The sequence below is a fragment of the Haliotis rufescens genome, unplaced genomic scaffold, assembly GCF_023055435.1.
Source record: "Haliotis rufescens isolate VD_foot unplaced genomic scaffold, xgHalRufe1.0.p SCAF_8, whole genome shotgun sequence".
NCBI lineage: Eukaryota > Metazoa > Mollusca > Gastropoda > Lepetellida > Haliotidae > Haliotis > Haliotis rufescens.
This window is the reverse complement of record NW_025964372.1, coordinates 30,837,218-30,864,280: the sequence shown is the minus strand read 5'-3', so window position 1 is coordinate 30,864,280 and position 27,063 is coordinate 30,837,218. Positions and strand designations below refer to the sequence as shown.

Sequence of the window (27,063 nt, the reverse complement as noted above, 5' to 3'; positions counted from 1 at the left end):
GCTGAAGACCTATTCTACCCCGGATCTTCACGAGTCGCTTCATTAGTCACGTTACTAACCACTGATCTTCATGATCTGGGTTCGATGGTTTACGGGCTGAGGAGATATATCGCCGGAATATTAGTGTCCACTTTGACAATGAATTCATTTATTCTCTCCAGTGATCCAGTGATTGACAGCGTAACCACGGACCTACACAATTGGGATATGATGACATGCATAAACCAAGTCAGTGATTCGGACCACCCCTTTGCCGCTTCTTAACAACAACCATAAACACCAATTGTAGCCTGGATCTTCAAGGGCATGTCAATAAATGTCAAACGTTTGTCCCATTTGAAAAGTCTGTCGAACATCATGGTTAATCCTGTTCTACACTATACAACAAAACAAATGTACTAGTAGAAGCCTTTATTCCGCACCGGATGCTGGGTTATCCTGACGTATGAACCCATTTGTCAACAGCAGGATTCAGGTGGAGGTTGATGCGGGGATAGCTGTTGGCATACAAAATAGTGCAAACAGAATTGTCAAGGTATACATAAACCAAGCATCTCCTAACTCTGATATGGTCAAAGATGTCATATTTGGTTGATATATGCTGTATACATTCAGCTTAATTTGAAGTTTGGTTGTTTGTAAAAGAGAATACTGAATATTAAGAGACTTTACAAACACAATTAAAAAAATGCAGCAGATAAGAGCATAAGTAATTTTATAAATTAAAAAAATCATTTTGCAGAATGTCCTTTGAACTTTGAATGTTTTTATTTGTTTGACAAATTATTATATCCAGCATTTTCAGGAACATATTGATTTTTTTCAAAAGAGTCCATGAATGCCACGTAGGGTAGACGCTTTGTTGTACGTCAGCGTACACTCTCGAAATTACTCACTTTGTCCTTGATACAGGTCTTTTAAAATGTCATTGTAAATCTGAATAAAAAAACAAAGGAAGAGACTAGTACGAACTAAACGGTATATTTCACAACCTAATATTGCCTATGAGTTCTTAGGGGCATGGGTGACCCAGTCGTCTAAGACGCCGCGATACGCTGTGCAGAGTTGCGTCCATTGGACACCTCAGAAACCTATGATTGTGGGTTCGAATCCCGGTCCGCCCCGATTATGTTTCTAGGTTTGTCAGCACCATACCCGTGCTCGTTGGTTAAACCGAAGTGGTAAATGTCTAAGACCTGCATCACTTGAGGCTTTCCTCCAAAATTAAGCCGACACGCCGTGATACAACTGGAAAACTGTTAAAAGCGGCGTTAAACCCAACTCACTCACTCACTATGAGTTATATGCCTACTCGCTAAATCTTACACTGCTGTGTTGACACACGTTATGCACCATGTCTGATGGTACCACGTACACGGTCTGATAGTCCTGCACCATGGAATATATTTATTTTATGAAAACAAAATCTTGAAACGCATACAAAAGGAAGTCTAGCCAGCTCAAGCTAGCTCTATTTCACAATCAGCATGAGGAATTTTGTAAAATTATTTTTAGAGTCAAGAAGGATGTTGTGTAATATCAAAATTTCAGAGACTAAATGTTAGTCTAACGGTCACATTTCGTCACAGTAATCAATTCCTATAACGACCACCACCAATTCTACAACTGCTTGAGGGAAAGATGGCCCTGCCCTGTCGGCAAAGGCGCCACCACAATACAGCATGCCAGAAATCTATGTTTCCAGATTCACCCTGATTATCATACTTGGTCTGGCAGTTCCACACTTCTAACCGTTGGTTTCATCAAAGTGAAAAAAATATGTATGGCTGGTATCAGTCTGGGCATTCCACTCCGGCCCGTGATATAAATGTATCACTAATGATGAATGTGGTCTTAAACCAAACTCACACACTCAACACTTTGTGTGAAACAATTGCTAGCTGATATTGTACTCGTTGTTGCACTATTCCGGAAAGGGCGGTCGGGTAGCCTAGTGGTTAAAGCGTTCGCTCGTCACGCCGAAGACCCGGGTTCGATTCCCGACATGGGTACAATGTGTGAAGTCCATTTCTGGTGTCCCCCGCCGTGATATTGCTGGACTATTGCTAAAAGCGGCGTAAAATCAAACTCACTTACTCACTCACTATACCGGAAAAAAGTACAAATGGTTCATTACTTGAGAAACGCATCAGAAAACAGCATGCTAAACGCGGGAGATCATGCATGTAGATGTATGAAAAGAAAAACACCGGGTGTCTTACATGAACATCGGCTGTATATTTATCTAGAAATAATCATAAAGAATATAAGGTTTGTTTGCTGACAGAAGCAACCAAATCGGTGAGCTGAATGTGTATTTTTTGTTTGAGGCATCACATTATTTTGTCTGGAAGGAGTCAAACAATATTCTTTCACCAACAAACATCCAACATGTCCATCGAACGATTTTTGGGGGGTGGTAAAATCTGACAATAAATAAATTTGTAAAAATCTTTTACGGAAACAAATTATGTTTTTCAAAAAGAACTTACCCTCGTATATACGCTGATAAATTCTTGAATAGTGATAACACCGTTGTCTGAAAATAGAAAAAAACTGTACTTTAAACTTACAGTTACTGGAGTATGGTAAATAATAATTAGGCATTCTTTGATCATGTATCTTCTTATTTCTGGAGTCAGTCCCCATGGGTCCGAGTATAGTCGCCTAACTTTGGTTACTGGTAATCTATTTTCGTTTCGTTGGGCGATGAACCCAACTCACTCACTCACCAGTGCGGCGGTGTCATATTCTCATGAAACCTTAAAGCATCGCATCTACATACGGCTGCTTCTGTAAATACAGTCACAATGAATTTGACTCTAGATATATACTTACCGTTTGTGTCATACATCTTGAAGATCCCGTTCGTCTCTGATCGGTTGATGCTGTCGTCGTTGTCCTTGTCAATGAATTTAAAGACTTCCTTAGCAATGGCCGCTGTGACATTTGTGTTCTGAATGTACTCTTGGATTGACATCTCATGGTCATCTATGTGCAACAAACATACACCTTGAAGAGCGGATGGTCCGAACAAGAATGGATCACTCTCCATTTTATTTTAATGTCATGTGAATAATGTATCAAATATACCTACATAAACAAACAGAAACACACAGAAATAAACAGGCTTGTCGCAAATTATTATTTATCCATATTTCAGTATAGCTATTTAATGAAATACAAATATGTAAATATGCTTTTTGTTGTAACCTTGTGTGAAATATTAATTTATTGTCCGACATTGCCGATCCTCATGATCGTTGTAAGCAGAGGAAACTACAGAGAAGTGGTCCAGTCGGGGATACCCCAGGACAAGTAGTTCCGGTCAAACATTGTGTCCACGTCAAAAGGACCCGTGAAGTTTCCGGGGTAGAATAGGTCTTCAGCAACGCATGCTTGCCGTAAAAGGTGACTATGCTTGTCGTAAAAGGCGACTAACGGGATCGGGTGGTCAGGCCCGCTGACTGGTTGATGCATGTCATCGACCCCAATTGCGTAGATCGATGCCATGATATTAATCACTGGATTGTCTGGTCCAGACTCGATTATTTACAGACCGCCATCATATAGCTGAAATATTGCTGAGTGCGGCGTTAAACAAAAAAACAACCAACCACGTCAAAAGACGAAATTTACACTTTGTAAACGGCACTGTTTGAAGTTTGTTAAATCATGAACACGTCCTGCGAGCAACAAATAATCCAATCACATCACCGGAAATGCTTCAAACTTCAAAATACGAATGACCATAACTTTTTATTTACCTCCATCATTTATAATGTCTTAATTTTGGTATGCGTGATTTTGTACATTTTGAAATGTGAAAGATATAGTTATAATAACAATTCTTGCCTTTATTTGTTTATTTAATTGAATTATTTATTTTCATTTAGGTAGTGAAATTCACTCACTGTTGGTGTCGTACTTGTCAAAGACAGAATAAAACTCTGAAAGTTCCACCTGGCCGTTATTGTTCACGTCGAGAGAGTTAAAGGCAGTAGTGATGATTGCAGCCAGATCCAGAGTTGTCGCACTTCCGGGTGCTGGGGTCCTGAAAGATGAAACTGACTCCATCAGCAACAAGTGGGGAATGATGGTAAAAAAATCCTGATTTCACTAAGGCTGAATATATACAGCAGCAACAGCAGCAGTAGTAGTAGAAGTAGTAGTAGTAGTAGTAGTAGTAGTAGTAGTAGTAGAAATAGTAGTAGTAGCAGTAGTTTTTTTAATTGATCAATACTCGTCCAAAGAATATATATTTCAGTCAAATTGCTTTGTGTCCTATTTCTAAGGATGACTTCACGTTATCGGTAATTACCATATCACCATTAGTTAGCTCTTCCAACATAATGGAATGGCTACGGTGGACCTATCCACAGCCGGACACATCGAGGGAACAGCAAGGGAAGCACATTGCTTTGAGACATTCTCGGGAAATTCAATAATAATAATTGAATGTGCTTGAAGTAACTCACTTAACAGTTAACTCGTTTCGGCATTTCTCAACGGATGGCACCACGGTCAGAGACAGACGAATTGAAACACTTACGTAGGAGCGCCTAGCGCACTGGCCACGAGCATCAGCACAATAATACCCAGCATTCTGAATCATAGAATATCTATAATTAAAGGACAATCGCGGATACAGAACACATGTACTTTGTAGTAGTAGTAGTAGTAGTAGTAGTAGTAGTAGTAGTACAGGACAATCATGGACACGGAGTACATGTATTTTGGAGTAGTAGTGGTAGTAATAGTAGTAGTAGTAGTAGTAGTAGTAGTAATAGTATATAATTGTTCGCAACGTTAATCGTCATAACAATGTGGTTTCCGAAAGCAACGAATATGTACGTAGCACATATAAATCTGCATAAGAGTCGCAACGTAATGCTTTCCTTTCAAGATATCGTGAGATATGTATCTACTCATTCATTAATCCATATTTCTAGAGATATATTTGAGCATGATCACAAGGTAATACAGTTCAGTAAAGGGTAAACAGATCTACATGTACTTACATATATGTTCAGAGAATGTCTTCAGGAAACTAGAACGATGTCAACCCCTTGCAGACATTATATAGGTATGATTTGATAAGGTAGAGTTATTTTCGGAACAGAGGTTATAAAAATTAAACAGTCAGCAAGTTTTACAGTCAGCAATATTTCAGCTGTTTCAAGGTCACCTGTAAACAATAGTCTATCATTCACAAACCAGACAGACCATCCTTAAGTCACACACCGTCGAGGTCCGATGACATTAATATGTTTGTATTGCTCAGACTGGTGGGAAATCCTCTTAGAAGTGCATGATGTTTAATGTATTTACCGAGAAATCTAAATGTATTCTTTCAGATAAGGTTTTGTGGCGTTAAAGTGTGATGGCCAGAGACTATGGCAAATGCAATTTTGCCTAAAGTTAACAATTGTTACTTTCTTCATACATAATTGTTGGTCTTGACTCCGATCAGTAAAAGTGTGAAACGGTTTCGAGCTGAAACCGGTTTATTTGTGATGCATTTAAGGTAACGCCACATTTCTTCGAAAAGTGTGTGCTTCTTCCTTTAAGAAAAACGTAGGCAAAGTGATTGGTTTGTTAGTTTGTTTGTTGTTTAAGGCCGCACACAGCAATAAAACAGCTATATGATGGCGGTCTGCAAATAATCGAGCCTGGACTAGACAATCCAGTGATTAATATCATGAGCATCGATCCACGCGATTGGGATCGATGACATGCATCAACCAAGTCAGCGAGCCTGACCACCCAATCCCGTTAGTCGCCTCTTTCGACAATCACAGTCACCTTTTACGGCAAGCGTGGGTTGCTGAAGACTTATTCTACCCCGGATCTTCACGGGTCGCGTAAGAACTGTGGATCATACAGATACACTTCCCTTGTTCACATGACCAAATAATCCTTTTATGACGTCATGATCAATTATTGACGGATAATTTTCCAAAATGTTGCAATGTGAGGTCGCATTGCTTCAGCTGATAAATCAGCATTGAGAATCGATAAAATGCAAATGTGTAAGCAGTTATGACATTCGATCGTTCTACCTTTAATATAATATTAAATATTATGATAATATAATATGACATTATGTACGTGGTAACATATCTAAATGTTAACTTTCACACGACGCTGTTATGGGACAGTGAGATAAGATTGCATTATAACTAGCTGTTGACTGATGTGTTTTTTACATACATGTACGTGCGTGGCAGCCAACCCATCTGTTAGGTCTCATACTCTTCGAGTCAAATGTAAAAAATTCATTTCAGTCCACGTTTATTTGATAAGAATCTGACAGAGCTGAAACGTATCCTTGCATTCCTCGTGTCAATTACGCCTTTACAAAACAGCATACCCAGAGAAGCTTGACTTGTCTCGCTGAAGTATTATGGACGTTTAACAGCAATGTGAAATCCAACCAACATCCATTCCTATTTTCGTATATCAAACTATCTTTCAGAATTTTACAGGGCACCTAGTGTTTCGGGAAAATATGTCCAACAATGTTAGAAAGGGTTTTATGCATGGAAGCTTTACAACCACAGTTGTATGAAAATGATTATCTTTAACACCGCGTCGACAATGAGGGCAGTTGTTTTACCGGAAGAGGGACGCTTCCACACTGCGGGCTGTGGTTATACCGGAAGAGGGGGTGTCCACAAGGGCAGCAGTGGTTTTACCGGGAGAGGGACACCTTCACACGTGGGACAGCGGTTACAGTTATATGAAAATATTTTTCTTAACCACAGCATTATCTCTACACATGGGGGCAGTGGTAATACCTGTAGATGGTGTGTCCACACTGGTGACAGTTTTTTTACCAGGGGTGGGACACGTTCACACGTTGGACAGTGGTTATACTTTAAGACGTTTGCCTCTGCACATGGGGGTAGTGATTATACTGGAAGAGGGTTGCATCCGCACATGGGGCCAGTGGTTATACTGGAAGAGGGTCGCGTCCACACATGGGGGCAGTGATTATACTGGAAGAGGGTCGCGTCCAGACATGGGGCCAGTGATTATACTGGAAGAGGGTCGCGTCCACACATGGGGCCAGGGGTTATACTGGAAGAGGGTCGCGTCCACACATGGGGGCAGTGATTATACTGGAAGAGGGTCGCGTCCACACATGGGGGCAGTGGTTATACTGGAAGAGGGTCGCGTCCACACATGGGGCCAGTGGTTATACTGGAAGAGGGTCGCGTCCACACATGGGGGCAGTGGTTATACTGGAAGAGGGTCGCGTCCACACATGGGGCCAGTGGTTATACTGGAAGAGGGTCGCGTCCACACATGGGGGCAGTGGTTATACTGGAAGAGGGTTGCATCCGCACATGGGGCCAGTGGTTATAGTGGAAGAGGGTCGCGTCCACACATGGGGGCAGTGGTAATACCGGAAGAGGGGGGCGTCCATGTTGGCAGCAGTGGTTTTACCGAGGAAGGGACACCTTCACACTGGGGACAGTGGTTATACCCGTACCGGTGTCCACACTGGGAGCAATGATTATTCCCCTTATAGAATTATGCAATTCATCTCAAAATGATATCTTTACAATACAGTATTCGGAAGTCGATGAATTCATGAATGGATTAAGGACGTTTTACTGAACGGTTGTAAATGACAGTAAATGCATGATCTTCTTAAATTAAACGTGAATATTTACGATGTGTCTCAATCTCGTACCTCACAGAGCAGTGTTTTACGCTAAAATTCAAAGAAGGTAACGAAAACATGATTATCACATGGAAAGGAACTGCTGACACATTGTTTGAGGGGAGATAAGTTGGTGAGAAAAGGTGGGTTTTTGTGCTGTCCCTTTGCCATGTCAGTATCTGCTGTGTTGACTGGATTCTCGGATACCCCCTGATTATGATCACTTGTTGGACATGGTAGACTCAAATGAGTGTGAATGAGTTACAACTCGGCATTAATAAGTATTTCAGTTATACAACCCTAGCCTTAATGTTGCAGGAAGCTAAAGGTGATATAAAACTTAGATGTTTACCCGAAATCCACGAGCCTTTGGTGCTCACAAACCAAACATCCTTTAAATTTAAATCAACGCTACGCTAAAGGGACGTAACTATGAACTGTTAATGACAGCGCCTTTGACAAATGGGCAACTGGGCCAACTGTGGAAAGTGTGTTAGATTCTATTGGGTAATAATGCTTTCTACTTAAACTGTAAGTACAGTGTATAAATCACTTGACAATGTGGACAGAGCAGTCAACCTGATGACTGAACTGACCCAACAACCCAACACTTGCAATGACAGATTGTTTGTCCTTTGAAAATTCCAGGGACGATATGATCCCGCATACCAGTGCTTGCCGCTGTAAACCCAACCCTCGTTCACTCACGCACCCATACAATCTAAGTGGCATTTTAAAGTGAGTGAATTGGGTTCATCACCGTCATATCAGTGAGTGTCTGCAAAAATAAGAAGAAAGCCTCGAGTAATGCAGATCTTAGACGTTTCAAACTTCAAGGAAATCCAAGAGTGGTAAGTATCGTAAGGGAGGGGTTCAATGTGAGGTTTCCTTCTGCCAATATGGCAATGTGTTTTGACACATTACTTGAAGGTAGATCAGCCTTGTTGGAAAGATTACCCAATACAGTAAGCGTGTTTGTCGTAATCTTGGCTGAAATGAGCATCGGGTGGTTACGACATGTAAATATGGCTAATTGTGTGGTACCGCTACTTGTGTGGTTCGTTACTCATATTACTCATGGTGTGCATGGTCCAGGTTCGATGGTTTACAAGCTGGAATATTAGTTTCGCTTTGATTGCACCGTGAATTCACTCATTGTCTCCTTCCTCCCTTGATTTTGAGCAGCATATTAGCTACGCTACTTCGTCTGACGTACCAATTAGGGGGTACGGGTGGCACAGTCGTCTCAGGCGCCGCGATTGGCTGTGCAGAGTTGCGTCCATTGGGCACGCCAGAAACCTATGATTGTGGGTTCGAATCCCGGTTCGCCCCAATTATGTTTCGAGGTTTGTCAGCACCATACCCGTGCTCGTGGGTTTCACCGAAGTGGTAAACGTCTGAGACCTGCATCACTTGGGGCTTTTCTCCCACATTAAGCTGACACGCCGTGATATGACTGGAATACTGTTAAAATGCGATTTACAAACTAGCCTCAATGTTGAGATAGTGATATCAACGACATGTCAATACGGGTAACGTCCCTTGCCCATTTCTTTTAATCTTATCTCGGCGTTTGATTGATCGGTGAAATTTTACTGAAAATCAAGGGCAGGTAATTTCAGATTGCGAGGACAGCAGAATTGGATCTAGGGGTCAGTGAGGAGATATTGAGGATGGCTACATGACGGTAGTCTGAATGAATGACCAGAAGTCCAATGATTGACATCATTAGCATTGATCTACGCATGTGGATACGATGACATGCATCAACCAAGTCAGTGTATCTGACTACTACAAAGAAAGCATTTGCAGCCTCTAAACAACCATCTTCCCGAGGCAAGAGAGTTAACTGACTATAAAAATCCAGTTTTCCCCCTTGCCGAACTAGATTGGTATAATGGAGTTACATTTTAGCTGGACAGATGAGTCTATGCATAGTCCAATCCAAACTGTCGTGCAGATTTTGGTCGATTGCAGGATTTGCAAAGCATGTGCACCGACAACTCGTTGTCAGCAGATATTTCCCAAATCATTTCATGTTTTAACTCAAACGTCCTGACTGGGCGCCGCCATTTTGTTTGAAGCAAATGCAAGTGATACGAGAGTCGGAATCTGATTGTTCAATAGGATAGGCTTAGAAGGGACATAACTACTAATAGCCACCAGTGGCGCTACAATCTAGCCCAGGAATACCAGCCTTGTTCGGCAAGGGTGGAAACTGGACTTTAAAAGTCAGTTAACTCTCTTGCCTCAGGAAGATGTTAAACAACAAACATGGGTTGGTGAACACCAATTCTAACCCAGATCATCCCGGGGTGTCAAAGAATATCAAACGTTTGTCCCATGCGTATATTCTTACATATAAATCATGGTTAATCCTGTTCTTCATATACAAAAAAAACAAAATAAATGAACCAGTAGAAGCCTTTATTACGCACAGGATGTTTGTTTATCCTGAAGCGTGAGCCCATTTGTCCACAGCAAGATTTAGGTTGATGCTGTTGATGCGGGGATAGCTGTTAGGATACAAATTAGTGTTAACAGAATTGTCAAGGCATATATGAACTAAGCATTCCCTAATCCTGATATCGTCAAAGATTTTAGTTTTAGATTGATTAAAATCCATGCTGTAAGCGTTTAGGTTGACTTGTCGTTTGGTTAGTAATAGAGAATAGCGGAATATTTGACTTCCCAATCACTTTTGAAAGGATGAGCGACAGAATTATTGTTTATGGACTGGTCATATATCATACGGGAGGGGTGAGATTAAGGGGTGTCATGAAAAAATGACATAGCGAAAAAGTGGGGATCGCCAAAATTCATCACAAGTGTAAGGAGGTGGCATAAAAAAATGTCACAGTTGTATTTTCTCGAATAACAGAAAAATAGAATAATTAACTAAAACACATTATTTTCAAAATGTCCAGTGAACGTTATTTGTTTGATAACACGAGAACACGCTATTTCCAGCACTTTCGGGAACATATTGATATTTTCCAAAAGACTCCAAAATATCTCGTCGAATACATTCTTCATCCTACGTAAGTGTAAACTCTGTCATTACTCACCTTGTCATTGAGACAGGTTTTTTGCGACTATATCCATAATCTGAATAAAACAGCAAAAAAGAGGCAAAGAAGAGTCTTGTACAAACTAAATGAGGTTTTTTTCCACACACTAATTTTGCCTATGTCAAAGGCACAGAGTTAAATGTGTCGCGAGTCAGTTACTCGTCAAATCCGACACTGCTCTATTGACAATCCATTACACACCATATATGGCTTTCACCAAAGTGCTAAACTTACAAAACCTCACTTCAGCGCTTCGAGCTATTCCCAGACCCTCATTACCATTACCGCCAATGCTACTACATCCTGTGGCAAAGATGACCCTGTCCACTGAGGCGCCATCACAATCACAATCCAACGTTCAAATTGCAGAATAACCCTGATTATGATTCCTGGTCTGGCAGTTCCATACTCCTGCTTGTTCGTTTCACCAAAACGGAAAATGTCAATGGCTTGTATAACTTCGGGCATTTCATTCTCATCATACACACACGCCGTGATATAAATAGCAATAATGTTAAAAGATGTGTAAACCAAAGTCACACACTCAAAGACTAATTATCTATGAAATAATTGTTCATTGGCGGACTTCTCCGCACAAAATACAAATGGTTCACTCCTTGAGAAACACAACAGAAAACAGGATGCTGGACACGAGAGATCATACATCCAAATGTAGGGAAAAACCCGGCTGTCTTATACGAACATCGGCTGTAAATTTATTTAGATTAATTCATAAAGAATATAAAGTGTGTTTGTTGACACAGAAACGGGCCAAAACAGTGAACTTAATGTCTACTTTTGTTTGAGGCAAGATATTGGTTTTCTTTAACCCACAACATCCAATATATCCATTAATTTGTTCAATCAGTTTCGAGAACAAACTATGCTATTAAAAAAGAACTCACCTTCAAATATCCCCTAATAAATTCTGGAAGAGTAACAATACCGTCCTCTGGAAATAGAAAAACTATATGATTAACTAACTGTTACTGGAATGTGGTAAATAATATGTAGGCATGCATTCTGTGTCTGTGTCTGTGTGTGTGTGTGGCTGTGTGTCTGTGTGTGTGTGTGGCTGTGTGGCTGTGTGGCTGTGTGTGTGTGTGTGTGTGTGTGTGTGTGTGTGTGTGTGGCTGTGTGTGTGTGTGGCTGTGTGTGTGTGTGTGTGGCTGTGTGTATGTGTGGCTGTGTGTGTGTGTGTGTGTGTGTGGCTGCTTGTACTAGTCCGGAATAATGCCGATTTTATAGTGCTAGCCCACTGAGATACCATGCCGCAGTTTAACATGACTACCCCACTCAGACACAGTATACGGACTCAGAGCCGACAAGTCCTTGTTTTAGCCCCTTAATGCGGAGCGCCAGGAAGGGTAACAGCAAGTACCATCTTTTAACGTCTTTTGATATGACGCGGCCGGTTATCCAATCCCGGACCTTCCTTTTTCCGGGCGGACGCCAGGAGTATAGTAAATAACATGCATTGTGTAGTGTATTTCCAGTGTGATTAGCTCTTTACTAAATAGTACGTGCTAGGAAGTACCTTTTGGCGTCATGACTGATTGTATGTACATCACCATGACTAGAATAAACCTGTGATCGTATTACCATTTCTTCGTGATTATCAATACGGAGATAGGTCTCAATGTGTAAACTACTAGGAAAACATCACACATTGATCACATTTCCTCTCACTGCTTAAGTAAGTCCCTATGTCCCTTGATGGTGGCCTGAGTTTAGTTGCTGACGATCTATTATTAGTTGTAAAACAGTCTGTTATAAGGTTCTCCAACTTGTTTTAAGTAAAGCTGTGATAATATATGGAGAATCAATACCAAACATATCGATGGCAGGTGTGGTGAAGAAGTGATCCTTTGGATGGCCTGTTAAACAACATTTGGCGAAAACGAACTTGCAAATACATAAGCTGCTTGAATGCTATTTCCAGAAGGCCACATCAATGTTAACATGCCTCCACATATTCCCATTCAGATGCCATTACCTTCAGTTTCGTTCAGTCGTACATTTGAATCTGCTTTTGATAGATATTTCCTATTATTATGGAATGGTTTTGTCGCTCTTTTATCATCAACTTCACTGTCACCTTGATCTAATACTCATATATTCACGATATGACTTCAAGTGAGACCTTGACATAATTGATCAATATCTCATATTAAAGGGAAAAAAGAAGACATGCATGACATATGCCTGACATATCCGCGTGGTTCAGAAACAAATTGGGGGCACGGATGGTCCAGTTAACTATGGCGCCGAATTCGCTGTACAGAATTGCGTCTCTTGAGCACGCAAGAAACCTATGATTGTGGTTTCGAATCCCGATTCGCCCCGATTATGTTTCTAGGTTTGTCAGCATTTGTCAGTTTGTTACCCAAAGTAAATGTCTGAGTCATGCACACTTTGGAGCTTTCCTCCAACATGGAGCTGACATACCGGAATTATGTTAAAAGCGGCGTTAAACCCAACTCACTCACTCAAGTCATGTTCTCACAAAACCTTGAAGCATCCCATTTGCATACGGCTTCTTCAGTAAATACAGGTGTCGCAGGTAAAGTTTTACTAATCTGTTAATCAATTATGTCACCAACTTTTTTCCATATCTATCTAATATTGGCTTGAACAGCCCACCTTTAACTGTGGTCTGTGAGGTACATCCTGGGCCCTGGCACATGCAGTCCCTGCAAATGATGTAGAGGCAGATCACATGACTGTCCTCTATAAAGACTGCATGTGTTAGAAACCCAGCACACACCATGCCGGACCAGCAAGCCACATAACATGTCATTTTGTTATTATTACAGGTATGTTGAATGAGTTGCGTGAATGCTCTTTTAATATTTTTTTATCTAAATTGAAATAGGTTAATTCTTCATGTGTGAATTATATTAGTCTAGATAATTGTTTAATTATTGAAATGAATATCAATAATATAGTAGTTAAAAACAACTACATGGTCAGTGTGAGGACACACCATGCCGGACCACCAAGCCACATAACATGTCATTTTGTTATAATTACAGGACTCTTCATCATCAATAAAACATCAGCCCAGAGCACGAACTTTGTTGTTCCTGTGACATTATGGCGCCCAACGTGGGGCTGATGTAGGGAGGAAGACCTGTGGCTTGTGTGGCCGTGACGTCATCGTATCCGTGTGGTTGTAGTCACGGCAGCTGCAGACTCCGCATGGATGGAGCTATTCTTTTCTCGTGCTGAGATATTCAGTTGGATGTGGTAGGGCCCGCACCCCATGGGGAAATTATGATTGACATCGCCGGCATCATGTGTACACTCGCGTTATTGGTTGTTGTTGGGTTTTTTTTCCTTTTTGTTCCAGGACAATAACTTTCTGTTCACCGAATTCGCTGAGGTGCAAGTGACTCTTCGTTGTTGGGATTTTTTATACTTTTCATTGTGTTTACTTGACATTGTGATGTCAGCATGTGACTTTGCATTACCTTTGCTTGATATTTTTGTCAGCATGTGACATTGTTCTAGTCGGCAAAGTGAAGATTGCATTTGTGTATGTTCATTCTTGATTATGAACCTAGCATGGCCATTTGAAATGTTTGTTGTTCGATTTTGTTATTTTCTCCAACATGAAACTGGCATACCGGAACTCTGTTAAAAGCGGCGTTAAACCCAACTCACTGAAGTTACATTCTCACAAAACCTTGAAGCATCTCATTTGCATACGGCTTCTTCAGTAAATACAGTTACAATACTTACTGTTGCCGTCGTAGAGCCTGTAGAGTCTGATCATCTCTGCTCGGCTTGCGCTGCCGTCATGGTCCGTGTCAAGGAATTTGTAGAGTGCCTGAGTAAAGGTCTTGGTGGCATGTCTGAACTGAACGTACTCTTGGATTGACATCTCATTGTCATCTACGGGCAACAAACATACACCTTGTACAGCGGATGGTCCGTACTAGACTGGAACAATCTCCATTTTATTGTTTTATCATGTAAACAATGTATTAAATAACCTTAAACAAGTGAATGCACACAAATATTGAAAATTTGTTCCAAAGTGTTAGAAAATGTTTCCAGAAGTGCTCAGTCATTCGGAACACACGGGGGAAGTGAACACAAACATACACTCGGTTTTTCTTAATGGTGTAGGAAACAGGGACTGCTTCAGCTTTGATCCATACTTTTGGTTCGTACTTTAGTTGGGTTAAAGGTCCGTTGAACAATATTAATATTTAATGTGGAAGGAAAGCCAAAAGTAACTCAGGTTGAAGAATATTATCCCTCCGTTGAAACCAATGAGAACAGGATAGCATGTGTGCCAATAGCAACCGTTTTCGCTATGGACATACAACAGCAAGATATCGATTACATTCGGCAATCACATTTTTTGATTATATAAACTGCAAGAAACTATGCATACAGCAACCAGATTCTTGACACATACAGAAAATACAGAATGTTTATACTTACAGCAACCATATTATGTATGTGAACATCAATGAGACGGAATATACATAAAATAATCAGATTAATTGACATTTACAGATATGATATGCATGAAATAACACTCATTAATGTCATCACAATGATTTCATACTTTGATTTTGCAGCTATGAGTTCGATATGAATAAAACAAGCATTGATCGAACTTAGACCAGAGGAGGTACATTTGCCAATATCACAGCACTGGTTAAATAAATGAATGTCATATTCTGTTGGTGTTCTGGAGTATGCATGCTTTCAACTGTGCAAGTTAAAATCATGTGGACGCCGAAACTTGCCACAAGATGATAAATTCGTATTTTGAAGTTTAAAGAATGCCAAATTACTTTGACACACGTTTTACGTTACCAGTTCGATTGGAATGCAGTGACCCAATTGGTGGTATATTCTTCACACTTGCGCAAAACAAAGCAGTTACAGATCCATAAATAAAATCACAACTCATTATTAATCAACGAGTTACTATCAACACTTAATCAGTAATCACTTTAAAGCAACATGTTACTTGTAAGAGTTTTGTTTGATTTATAAGCATTAAATTAAAAAGAAACAATTGGCACATATACAATTGCGCATGACTAACATCCAAATGTGAGCTTGTATTTTCACTTTGAATCTGAAATTACAGTAACTGGCTATTACTCGTGTGATTATACTACTTGTTGGGCCTGCAATGTTTGACCTGAACTGGGACTGGGAGTACATTGGCAGTATAACCGAATTTTCTGATTCAACAGTTTCATCAGTGGAGGACTTTAAACGTTCTCAGGAGGTCGGCGCGACATTGTAGTTATACTGGAGGATGTACGGGGAAACTTGAAACAGGTTTGTCGCAAGTTGTCAGCTATTCAATATTTTGCTGAGTTCCTGTTTATATTACCGATCCTCACGATAGTGATAAACGACAATAGAGAATTGTTCCACTCGAGGATTCCCCATGAAAAGTAGTTACCTTCAGAAACTGTGTCAACGTCAAAAGGTGACATTTACACTTTTTAAAATTTGTTAAAACATAAACAGGTCATGTAAGCAGCAAATAAACCAATCACATCAAGGGAAATCCCTCAAACTTCAAGATAAGAACTTATACAGCTGTTTATTTACCTTCATCCCTTATATCCCGCAATTTTAATTTGGTATGTGTGATTTCGTCCATTTTTAAAATTTAAGGGTGTCTAAAGAATAACACTCATTCCAATTATTTATTTACTGAATATATTTATTGAATTAAAGCAGTGAAAGTCACTCACGGTTAGTGTCAGACTCGTCAAATGAAATTAAAAACTCTGAAACTTCCACATGGCCGTTTTTGTTCTTGTCAAGAACGTTGAAGGAAGAAGTGCCAGCAGCAATCAGATCCCGAGTTGTCGAACCTCCGGCTGGGGTGCTGAAAGATGAAATTGACACCATCAGCCGCAGGTGAGGAACAATGATTTAGTTTAAAGAAATAAATGCAAGTATAGTTTAATGTCGAAGATTGAACATGTCTTGGAATAGTAAAATTGACCAAAAAAAGTTTTCCTTTGTTTCCCTTTTCTAAAGATGACTTCACTTTATTAGTAACTACCTGATCCTCATTTGTTAGCTCTTCCAACAGTATTGGCTGCTGTGGACCTGTTCAAAGCCGCTCACATATTTATAGAGGAACAGCAAGACAGGAATAGTGCTTTGATACATTCTGGGAAATTCATTAAGAATAATTGAATCTGCTTATTGTAGGTAATTTAACAGTAAACTCGTTCAGGCATTTCTCAACCGATGACACCACGGTCAGAGACAGACGAAGGGAAACACTTACGTAGGAGCGCCTAGCGCACTGGCCACGAGCATCAGAAGAATAACACCCAACATTCTGAATCAAAGAATACCTATAGGTATAGGACAATCGCATGTAGTAGTAGTAGTAGTAGTAGTAGTAGTAGTAGTAGTAGTAGTAGTAGTAGTTGCATATAATTGTTCGCAACGATACAAGGTGATTTCCGAAACCAACGGATATGTACGCGGCACATTTTGCTGGCATTATATTATTATTTCAATGTAAAATGGTCGAACATTGTCGCCAAATAATGCCTTTCTTTCAAGATATTGTGAGGTCTTTATCTGTACATTTATCAATCAATATCTCTAGAGATATATTTGAGCATGATGACAAGGTAATGCAGTTCAGTAAAAGGTAAATAGATCTACATGTACTTACATATATGTTCAGAGAATGTCTTCAGGAAACTAGAACGATGTCAACCCCTTGCAGACATTATATAGGTATGATTTGATAAGGTAGAGTTATTTTCGGAACAGAGGTTATAAAAATTGAACGAAATTGACATTTGGTCATGAAAACAAGTTTTTCAGACAGCAAAATTTCAGCTGTGTCATGGTGAACTGTTTTTACCGAGTAATTAAAATGTATTCTTTCAGATAAGGTTTTGTGGCGTTAAAGTGTGATGGCCAGAGACTATAGCTAATGCATCAACCAAGTCAGCGACCCTGACCACCCGATCCCGTTGGTCGCCTCTTACGACAAGCAGAGTCACCTTTTACGGCAAGCGTGGGTTGCTGAAGACTTATTCTACCCCGGATCTTCACGGGTCGCGAAGACCAGAGACACTTCCCTTGTTCACATGACCAAATAATCCATTTGTGACATTATGATCGATTATTGACGGATAATTTTCCACAATGTAGCAATGTGAGGTCACAGTGGCACAGTGGTTATACCGGAAGAGGGGGCGTCCACACTTGTGACAGTAGTTTAACCAGGAGAGGAACACGTTCACACGTGGGACAATGGTTATACTGGAAGAGGGTCGCGTCTACACATGGGGGCAGTGGATATACCGGAAGAGAGCGGCGTCGACATGGGCAGAGTGATTTTACCAGGGTAGAGACACCTTCACACAGGGGACAGTGGTTATACAGGAAGAGGGGGTGTCCACACTGGGAGCAATGATTATTCCCCTTATGGAATTCACCTGAAAAAAATATATCTTTACAATACAGTATTCATAAGTCGATGAACTAAAGAATGGATTAAGGACGTTTTACTGAACGGTAGTAAATGACAGCAAATGCATGATCTTTTTCAACGTGAATATTTACGATGTGTCTCAATCTCGTACCTCACAGAGCAGTGTTTTACGCTGAAATTGAAACAAGGTAACGAAAACATGATTATCATATGGAAAGGAACATTGTTTGAGAAGAGATAAGCCATGTTGGTGAGATTAGTTGTTTTGTTTGTGCTGTCCCTTTGCCATGTCAGTATCTGCTGTGTTGGTTGGATTCTCGGATACACCCTGATTATGATCATTTGTTGGACATGGTAGACTCAAATGATTGTGATTGAGTTACAACTCAGAATTAATAAGTATTTCAGTTATAACACCGTGCCTTAGTGTTGCAGGAAGCTAAAAGGGATATAAATCTTAGATGTTTACCCCATTAGTGAAATCCACGAGCCTATGGTGCTCACAAAACAAAAATCCTTTAAATTTCAATCAACGATCACTGGTTCCTGCTACGCTAAAGGGACGTAACTCTGCACTGTTAATGATTGCGCCTTAGACAAGTGGGCAACAGTAGGTACAGTGTATAAATGACAATATGTACAGAGTAGTTCAACCTGGTGACTGAACTGACCCAACAACCCAACACTTGCAAATACAGATTGTTTGTCCTTTAAATATTCCGGGGACGATATGGTTCCGCATACCAGTGCGTGTGGCATTTTAGAGTGAGTGAGTTGGGTTCAACACCGTCATATCAGGGAGTGTCTGCTAAAATAGGAAGAAAGACTCGAGTAATGCAGGTCTTAGACGTTTTAAAATTCAAGGAAGTCCACGAGAGGTCAGTATCCTAAGGCAGAGGTTCAGGGGGAGGTTTCCGTCTGCTAATATGGCAATGTGTTTTGACACATTACTTGAAGGTAGATCAGCCTTGTGGGAAAGATTACCCAATACAGTAAGCGTGTTTGTCGTAATCTTGGCTGAAATGAGCATCGGGTGGTTACGACATGTAAATATGGCTAATTGTGTGGTACCGCTACTTGTGTGGTTCGTTGCTCATATCACTCATGGTGTGCATGGTCCAGGTTCGATGGTTTACAGGCTGGAATATTAGTTTCGCTTTGATTGCACCGTGAATTCACACATTATCTCCTTCTTCCCTTGATTCTGAGCAGCCAATTTGCTACGCTACTTCGTCTGACGTACCAATTAGGGGGCATGGGTGGCACAGTCGTCTAAGGCGCCGCGATTCGCTGTGCAGAGTTGCGTCCATTGGGCACGCCAAAAAACTATGATTGTAGGTTCGAATCCCGGTTCGCCCTAATTATGTTTCGAGGTTTGTCAGCACCATACCCGTGCTCGTGGGTTTCATCGAAGTGGTAAACGACCTGCATCACCTGGGGCTTTTCTCCCACATTAAGCTGACACGCCGTGATATGACTGGAATACTGTTAAAATGCGATTTACAAACTAGCCTCAACGTACTGATAGTGATATCAACGACATGTCAATACGGGTTACGTCCCTTGCCCATTTCTTTTAATCTTATTTCGGCGTTTGATTGATCGGTAAAATTTTACTGAAAATCAAGGGCAGGTAATTTCAGATTGCGAGGACAGCAGAATTGGATCTAGGGGTCAGTGAGGAGATATTGAGGATGGCTACATGACGGTAGTCTGTAAATTCTGAAGTCGGACCAGAAGTCCAATGATTGACATCATTAGCATTGATCTACGCATGTGGATACGATGACATGCATCAACCAAGTCAGTGTATCTGACTACCACAAAGAAAGCATTTGCAGCCTCTTAACAACCATCTTCCCGAGGCAAGAGAGTTAACTGACTATAAAAGTCCAGTTTTCCCCCTTGCCGAACTTGATTGGTATAATGGAGTTACATTTTGGCTGGACAGATGAGTCTATGCATAGTCCAATCCAAATCGCGCAGCAAAATCGAAATCTGGTTCGTCAACTGTCGTGCAGATTTTGGTCGATTGCAGGATTTGCAAAGCATGTGCACCGACAACTCGTTGTAAGCAGATCTTTCCCAAATCATTTCATGTTTTTACTCAAGGTGCTCACATGAGTTGATGCATTTCGCGATGTAAGACCCGTTTAATCACAATATAGATCTTGATTATTAATCAGATCGTCCTGACTGGGCGCCGCCATTTCGTTTGAAGCAAATGCAAGTGATACGAGAGTCGAAATCTGATTGGTCAATGGGATAGGCTTAGAAGGGATATAACTGATAATAGCCACCAGTGGCGCTATAATCTAGCCCAGGAATACCAGCCTAGTTCGGCAAGGGTGGAAACTGGACTTTAAAAGTCAGTTAACTCTCCTGCCTCAGGAAGATGTTAAACAACAAGCATAGGTTGTTGAACACCAATTCTAACCCAGATCATTACGGGAGGTCAAAGATTATCAAACGTTTGTCCCATGCGTATATTATTACATATAAATCATGGTTAATCCTGTTCTTCATATACAAAAAAAACAAAATAAATAAACTATAGTAGAAACCTTTATTCCGCACAGGGTGTTGGTTTATCCTGAAGTAGGAGCCCATTTGTTCACAGCAAGATTCAGGTGGAGGCTGTTGATGCGGGAATAGCTGTTGGCATACAAATTACTGTTAACAGAATTGTCAAGATAAATATGAACTAAGCATTCCCTAATCCTGATATCGTCAAAGATTTTAGTTTTAGATTGATTCATGCTGTATGCGTTTAAGTTGACCTGTCGTTTGGTTAGTGATAGAGAATAGCGGAATATTTGACTTCTCAATCACTTTTGAAAGGATGAGCGACAGAATTATTGTTTATGGACTGGTCATATATCATACGGGAGGGGTGAGATTAAGGGGTGTCATGAAAAATTGACACAGCGAAAGATGGGGGATCGCCAAAATTCATCACAAGTGTAAGGAGGTGGCATGAAAAAATGTCACGGTTGTATTTTCTCGAATAACAGAAAAATAGAATAATTAACTAAAACACATTATTTTCAAAATGTCCAGTGAACGTTATTTGTTTGATAACACGAGAACACGCTATTTCCAGCACTTTCGGGAACATATTGATATTTTCCAAAAGACTCCAAAATATCACGTCGAATACATTCTTCGTCCTACGTAAGTGTAAACTCTGTCATTACTCACCTTGTCATTGAGACAGGTTTTTTGCAACTATATCCACCATCTGAATAAAACAGCAAAAAAAGAGTCTTGTACAAACTAAATGAGTTTTTTTTCACAAACTAATTTTGCCGATGTCAAAGGCACAGAGTCGCTAGTCAGTTACTCGCCAAATCCGACACTGATCTATTGACATCCATTACACACCATATTTTGCTTTCAACAAAGTGCTAAACTTATAAAACCTCACTTCAGCGCTTTGAGCTATTCCTGGACCATCATTACCATTACCGCCAATGCTACAACTTCCTGTGGCAAAGATGACCCTGTCCACTGAGGCGCCATCACAATTACAACCCAACGTTCAAATTGCAGAATAACCCTGATTATGATTTTTGGTCTGGCAGTTCCATACTCCTGCTTGTTGGTTTCACCAAAGACGTGTATATACGTCCGTGGTTTCCCCAAAACGGAAAATGTCAATGGCTTGTATAACTTCGGGCGTTTCATTCTCATTATACTCACACGCCGTGATATAAATAGCAATAATGTTAAAAGTTGTGTAAACCAAAGTCACACACTCAAAGACTAATTATCTGTGAAATAATTGTTCATTGGCGGACTTCTCCGCACAAAATACAAATGGTTCATTACTTGTGAAACACAACAGAAAACAGGATGCTAGACACGAGAGATCATACATCCAAATGTAGGGAAAAACCCGGGTGTCTTGTACGATCATCGGCTGTACATTTATCTAGATTAACTCATAAAGAATTTAAAGTGTGTTTGTTGAAACAGAATCGGACAAAACAGTGAACTTAATGTCTACTTTTGTTTGAGGCAGGATATTTGTTTTCTTTCACCCACAACATCCAATATGTCCATTGAACGATTCATTAATTTTGGTGGTAAGCCCTGAGAACAAATTAATTTGTTCAATCATATTCGAGAACAAATTATGTTTTTCAAAAAGTACTCACCTTCAAATATCGGCTAATAAATTCTGGAAGAGTAATAACACCGTCGTCTGGAAATAGAAAAACTATATCTTAACTAACTGTTACTGGAGCTGGTAAGGTTAGGTGAAACGGGGTTTAACGTCGCTTTAAAGATTATTGCACTTCTTACACTAAGAGACGCGTGTCTCTGTGTGTATGTTGGTGTGTCGGTATCTGTGTCTGTGTGTTTGTCTGTCTGTGTGTGTATCTGTCTGCATGTGTGTCTGTGTGTGTGTGTGTCTGTGTGTGGCTGCTTTTACTAGTCCGGAAAGTTGAAACATGACTACCCCACTCAGACACAGTATACGGACTCCGAGACGACCAGTCCTTGTTTTAGCCCCTCAATGCCCAGCGCCAGAAGGGAAAACAGCAAGTACCATCGTTTAACGTCTTTTGATATGACGCAGCCCGTTATCCAATTCCGAACCTTTCGCTTTTGGAGTATAGTAAATAACATGCATTGTGTAGTGTATTTCCAGTGTGATTAGCACTTTAGTAAATAGTGCGTACTCGGAAGTAGCTTACGGCATCATGATTAATTGTATGTACACCGCCATGACAAGAATAAACCTGTGATCGTATCCCCATGTCTCCGTGATTATAAATACGGAGATAGGTCTGAATATTTTAACTCACTCATTCGTACACTTTCACAGCACAACATAGTTCTTTCACGTGGTATCCTGCGAACAGTGAAGCTGTTAATGGAGAATCAATACCAAACATATCGATGGCAGGTGTGGTGAAGAAGTGATCCTTTGGATGGCCTGTTAAACAACATTTGGCGAGAAAGAACTTGCAGATACATAAGCTGCTTGAATGCTATTTCCAAAAGGCCACATCGATGTTAACATGCCACCACATATTCCCATTCAGATGCCATTACCTTCAATTTCGTCAGTCGTACAATGGAATATGCTTTTGATAGAGATATTATGGAAAGGTTTTGTCGCTCTTTTATCATCAACTTCACTGTCACATTGGTCTATTTTTCATATATTCACGATATGACTTCAAGGGAGACCTTGACTTAATTCATCAATATCTCATATTAAAGGGAAAAGAGGAGACATGCATGACATATGCCTGACATATTCGCGTGGTTCAGAAACAAATTGGGGGCACGGGTGGTCCAGTATTCTATGGCGCCGAATTCGTTGTACAGAATTGCGTCTCTTGAGCACGCAAGAAACCTATGATTGTGGTTTCGAATCCCGATTCGCCCCGATTATGTTTCTAGGTTTGTCAGCACCATACCCGTAGTAAACGTCGGAGTCATGCACACTTTGGAGCTTTCCGCCAACATGAACCTGGCATACCGGAATCCTGTTAAACCCAACTCACTCACTCAAGTCATGTTCTCACAAAACCTTGAAGCATCTCATTTGTATACGGCTTCTTCAGTAAATACAGTTACAATACTTACTGTTGCCGTCGTAGAGCCTGAAGAGTCTGATCATCTCTGCTCGGCTTACGCTGCCGTCATGGTCCGTGTCAAGGAATTTGTAGAGTGCCTGAGTAAAGGTCTTGGTGGCATGTCTGTACTGAACGTACTCTTGGATTGACATCTCATTGTCATCTACGGGCAACAAGCATACACGTTGTACAGCGAATGGTCCGTACGATACCTGAGCAGTCCTTTATCCCTTATATCCCGTATATAACTTTAATATGGTATGCGTGATTTCGTCCATTTTGAAAGGTTTAGGGTGTCTAAATAATAACACTCATTCCAATTATTTATTAACTGAATATATTTATTGAATTTAAGTAGTGAAAGTCACTCACGGTTTGTGTCAGACTTGTCAAATGAAATTAAAAACTCTGAAACTTCCACATGGCCGTTTTTGTTCTTGTCAAGAGCGTTGAAGGAAGAAGTGCCAGCAGCAATCAGATCCCGAGTTGTCGAACCTCCGGCTGGGGTGCTGAAAGATAAAATTGTCATCATCAGCCGCATCTGAGGAACAAAGATTTAGTTTAAAGAAATAAATGCAAGTATAGTTTAATGTCGAAGATTGAACATGTCTTGAAAAAGTAAAATTGACAAATTGGAAAAAGATATCCTTTGTCTCCCTTTTCTAAAGATGACTTCACTTCATCAGTTACTACCTGATCGTCATTAGTTTTTCGTCCAACAGTACTGGCTACTGTCGACCTGTTTAGTTGAGTGAGCATGGTTTTACGCGGCTTTTAGCAATATTCCAGCAATATCACGGCGGAGGACACCAGAAATGGGCTTCACACATTGTACCCATGTCGGGAATCGAACCCGGGACTTCGACGTGACGAGCGAACACATTAATCACGAGGCTACCCAACCGCCCGACCTGTTCAAAGCCGGCCACATATATATAGGGAAACAGCAAGACAGGAATATTGCTTTGAGACATTCTGGGAAATTCAATAAGAATAATTGAATGTGTACCATCATTTCTCAACGGATGACACCACGGTCAGAGACGGACGAAGTGAAACACTTACGTAGGAGCGCCTAGCGCACTGGCCACGAGCGTCAGAAGAATAACACCCAACATTCTGAATCAAAGAATACCTATAAGTATAGGACAATCGCGGATACGGACCACATTTTGTACGCGGCACATTTTGCTGGCATTGTTTTTTTATTTCAATGTAAAATGGTCGAACATTGTCGCCAAATAATGCCTTTCTTTCAAGATATTGTGAGGTCTTTATCTGTACATCTATCAATCAATATCTCTAGAGATATATATATTTGAGCATGATGACAAGGTTATATGGTACAGTAAAAGGTAAATAGATCTACATGTACTTACAAATATGTTCAGAGAATGTCTTCAGGAAACTAGAACGATGTCAACCCCTTGCAGACATTATATAGGTATGATTTGATAAGGTAGAGTTATTTTCGGAACAGAGGTTATAAAAATTGAACAAAATTGACATTTGGTCATGAAAACAAGTTTTGCAGTCCGCAATATTTCAGCTGTGTCATGGTGAACTGTAAATAATAGTCTGTGCTATTTTAAGATCGGGGGTTATCAGAATTGCACGAAATTCACAATAGACCTTGAAAAGAAATTTGCACACACAAAAGCGTCAGACACGGACGGGGTACGATGACAGTCAAAGACACGGAGCCTGACCATCCTAACGTCACACACCAACGGGTACGATGACAGTCACCAGTAGGACCATCATTACGTCACACACCAAAGGGTACGATGACAGTCACCAGTCAGACCATCCTGACGTCACACACCAAAGGGTACGATGACAGTCACCAGTAGGACCATCCTGACGTCACACACCAAAGGGTACGATGACAGTCACCAGTCAGACCATCCTGACGTCACACACCAAAGGGTACGATGACAGTCACCAGTAGGACCATCCTGACGTCACACACCAAAGGGTACGATGACAGTCACCAGTCAGACCATCCTGACGTCACACACCAAAGGTTACGATGACAGTCACCAGTCAGACCATCCTGACGTCACACACCAAAGGGTACGATGGCAGGCACCAGACAGACCATGCTAACGTCACACACCAAAGGTTACGATGACAATCACCGAACCTGACCATCCTCACGTCACACACTGTATGCTTTTAGGTTAATTTGAAGTTTCAACTGAAATGCATAAATAACTCGGATGTTAGTAAAAGAGAATAAGGAAATAACAGGTTGGGGTTTTGCAGACTTACAAACACATTTTGAGGGGAGGAGCCAAAGAATGTTCTTTTTACACATTATTTTTAGGAGCACCAAGAATGTCGGTGTAAACTCTGGCATTACTCTCTGTGTGAACCTGAATAATAACACACAAAAAGAGGCCAGTACAAAGGTTTATTTCACAACCTTATTTTGCCAATGTGTTGCATGCCTTCGAGACTATTACTTGCTAAATCCTACACTGTTCTATCGACACACGTTAGTTAACACCAAATCCCTGTTTGTGGGTTTCACCAAAGAGGTAAACTTATTACATCTCTCTCCGTCGCTTCGAGCTTTTCCTTGACCCTAGTAATTAATTCCTATTACCACCACCACCAATACTTCAACTTCCTGAGACAAAGACAGACCTGTCGGCTAAGGTGCCACCACAGTCCAGATTGTCCCATGTTCAAATTGCAGAATCACCCTGATTATGATTCTTGACCTGGCAGTTCCATACTGCTTGTTGGTTTTACCAAAGCAGAAGGTGTCCGTATTACTTCGGGCATTCTATTTTCATAATGCTGACTGGCCGATAACAGAAAAAATACCAGTATGCTGAAGCAACAAAATGTATAAAAAAATTTTTTTTAAAAAGTTGGCTATGCATGGATCTAGATTAACTCAAGACAAAGACCTTGGAAAAAGTGACATAAGTCAGGTAATGCCACATATACTATGCTAAGATGAAGTAGGGGATAATGGGAATCATCACGATCTGATCTATATGGCATTGGCAAATGGAAATGATATGAACATATCTGAAGGGGTGTTGGCGATCAGATCTAATGGTTTCTAATGGTTGGTGTGATGAGACGGTGGCCCTCTAGGTCGTTAAAGAGGTTGGGGGTCAACCAATATCGGGTAAAACTACCTTTGTTGGTCAGGCATGCACGAATTCTTCTCGGAATGCTTCTGATGAGCCGACCAATGTCAATGAGAGTGGGTGGATTTTGACGTTGACGTACACGTCTGTCAATGACGTC

The 27,063-nt window shown here is 40.7% G+C and overlaps 2 protein-coding genes across 3 annotated transcripts; both read right to left on the bottom strand.

The window, feature by feature from the left end:
* Window positions 1-396: 396 nt before the first annotated feature.
* LOC124145487 (calmodulin-like) lies at window positions 397-5,123 on the bottom strand. Its single transcript, XM_046515265.2, has 7 exons — window positions 5,022-5,123; window positions 4,553-4,606; window positions 3,915-4,054; window positions 2,839-2,991; window positions 2,493-2,539; window positions 897-936; window positions 397-497 (listed from the first exon to the last, which is right to left on the bottom strand). The coding sequence occupies exons 2-7, from the start codon at window positions 4,603-4,605 to the stop codon at window positions 472-474; spliced, it is 459 nt and encodes a 152-aa protein (XP_046371221.2). The 5' UTR covers window position 4,606; window positions 5,022-5,123; the 3' UTR covers window positions 397-471.
* Window positions 5,124-10,084: 4,961 nt separating this feature from the next.
* LOC124145489 (calmodulin-4-like) lies at window positions 10,085-25,263 on the bottom strand. Of its 2 annotated transcripts, XR_007219431.1 has the most exons (14): window positions 25,173-25,263; window positions 24,859-24,912; window positions 24,166-24,302; window positions 23,804-23,956; window positions 22,360-22,406; window positions 21,401-21,440; window positions 20,764-20,854; window positions 17,429-18,203; window positions 17,030-17,083; window positions 16,482-16,618; window positions 14,488-14,640; window positions 11,649-11,695; window positions 10,741-10,780; window positions 10,085-10,188 (listed from the first exon to the last, which is right to left on the bottom strand). XR_007219431.1 is itself a non-coding variant. In XM_048389698.1 (7 exons), the coding sequence occupies exons 2-6, from the start codon at window positions 24,909-24,911 to the stop codon at window positions 10,745-10,747; spliced, it is 426 nt and encodes a 141-aa protein (XP_048245655.1). In that variant the 5' UTR covers window position 24,912; window positions 25,173-25,228; the 3' UTR covers window positions 10,085-10,188; window positions 10,741-10,744. The 2 variants fall into 2 exon arrangements, 1 of the variants encoding a protein (XP_048245655.1); XM_048389698.1 differs by lacking the exons at window positions 14,488-14,640; window positions 16,482-16,618; window positions 17,030-17,083; ... (2 more) ...; window positions 21,401-21,440; window positions 22,360-22,406 and having other exon boundaries at window positions 25,173-25,228.
* Window positions 25,264-27,063: the final 1,800 nt, after the last annotated feature.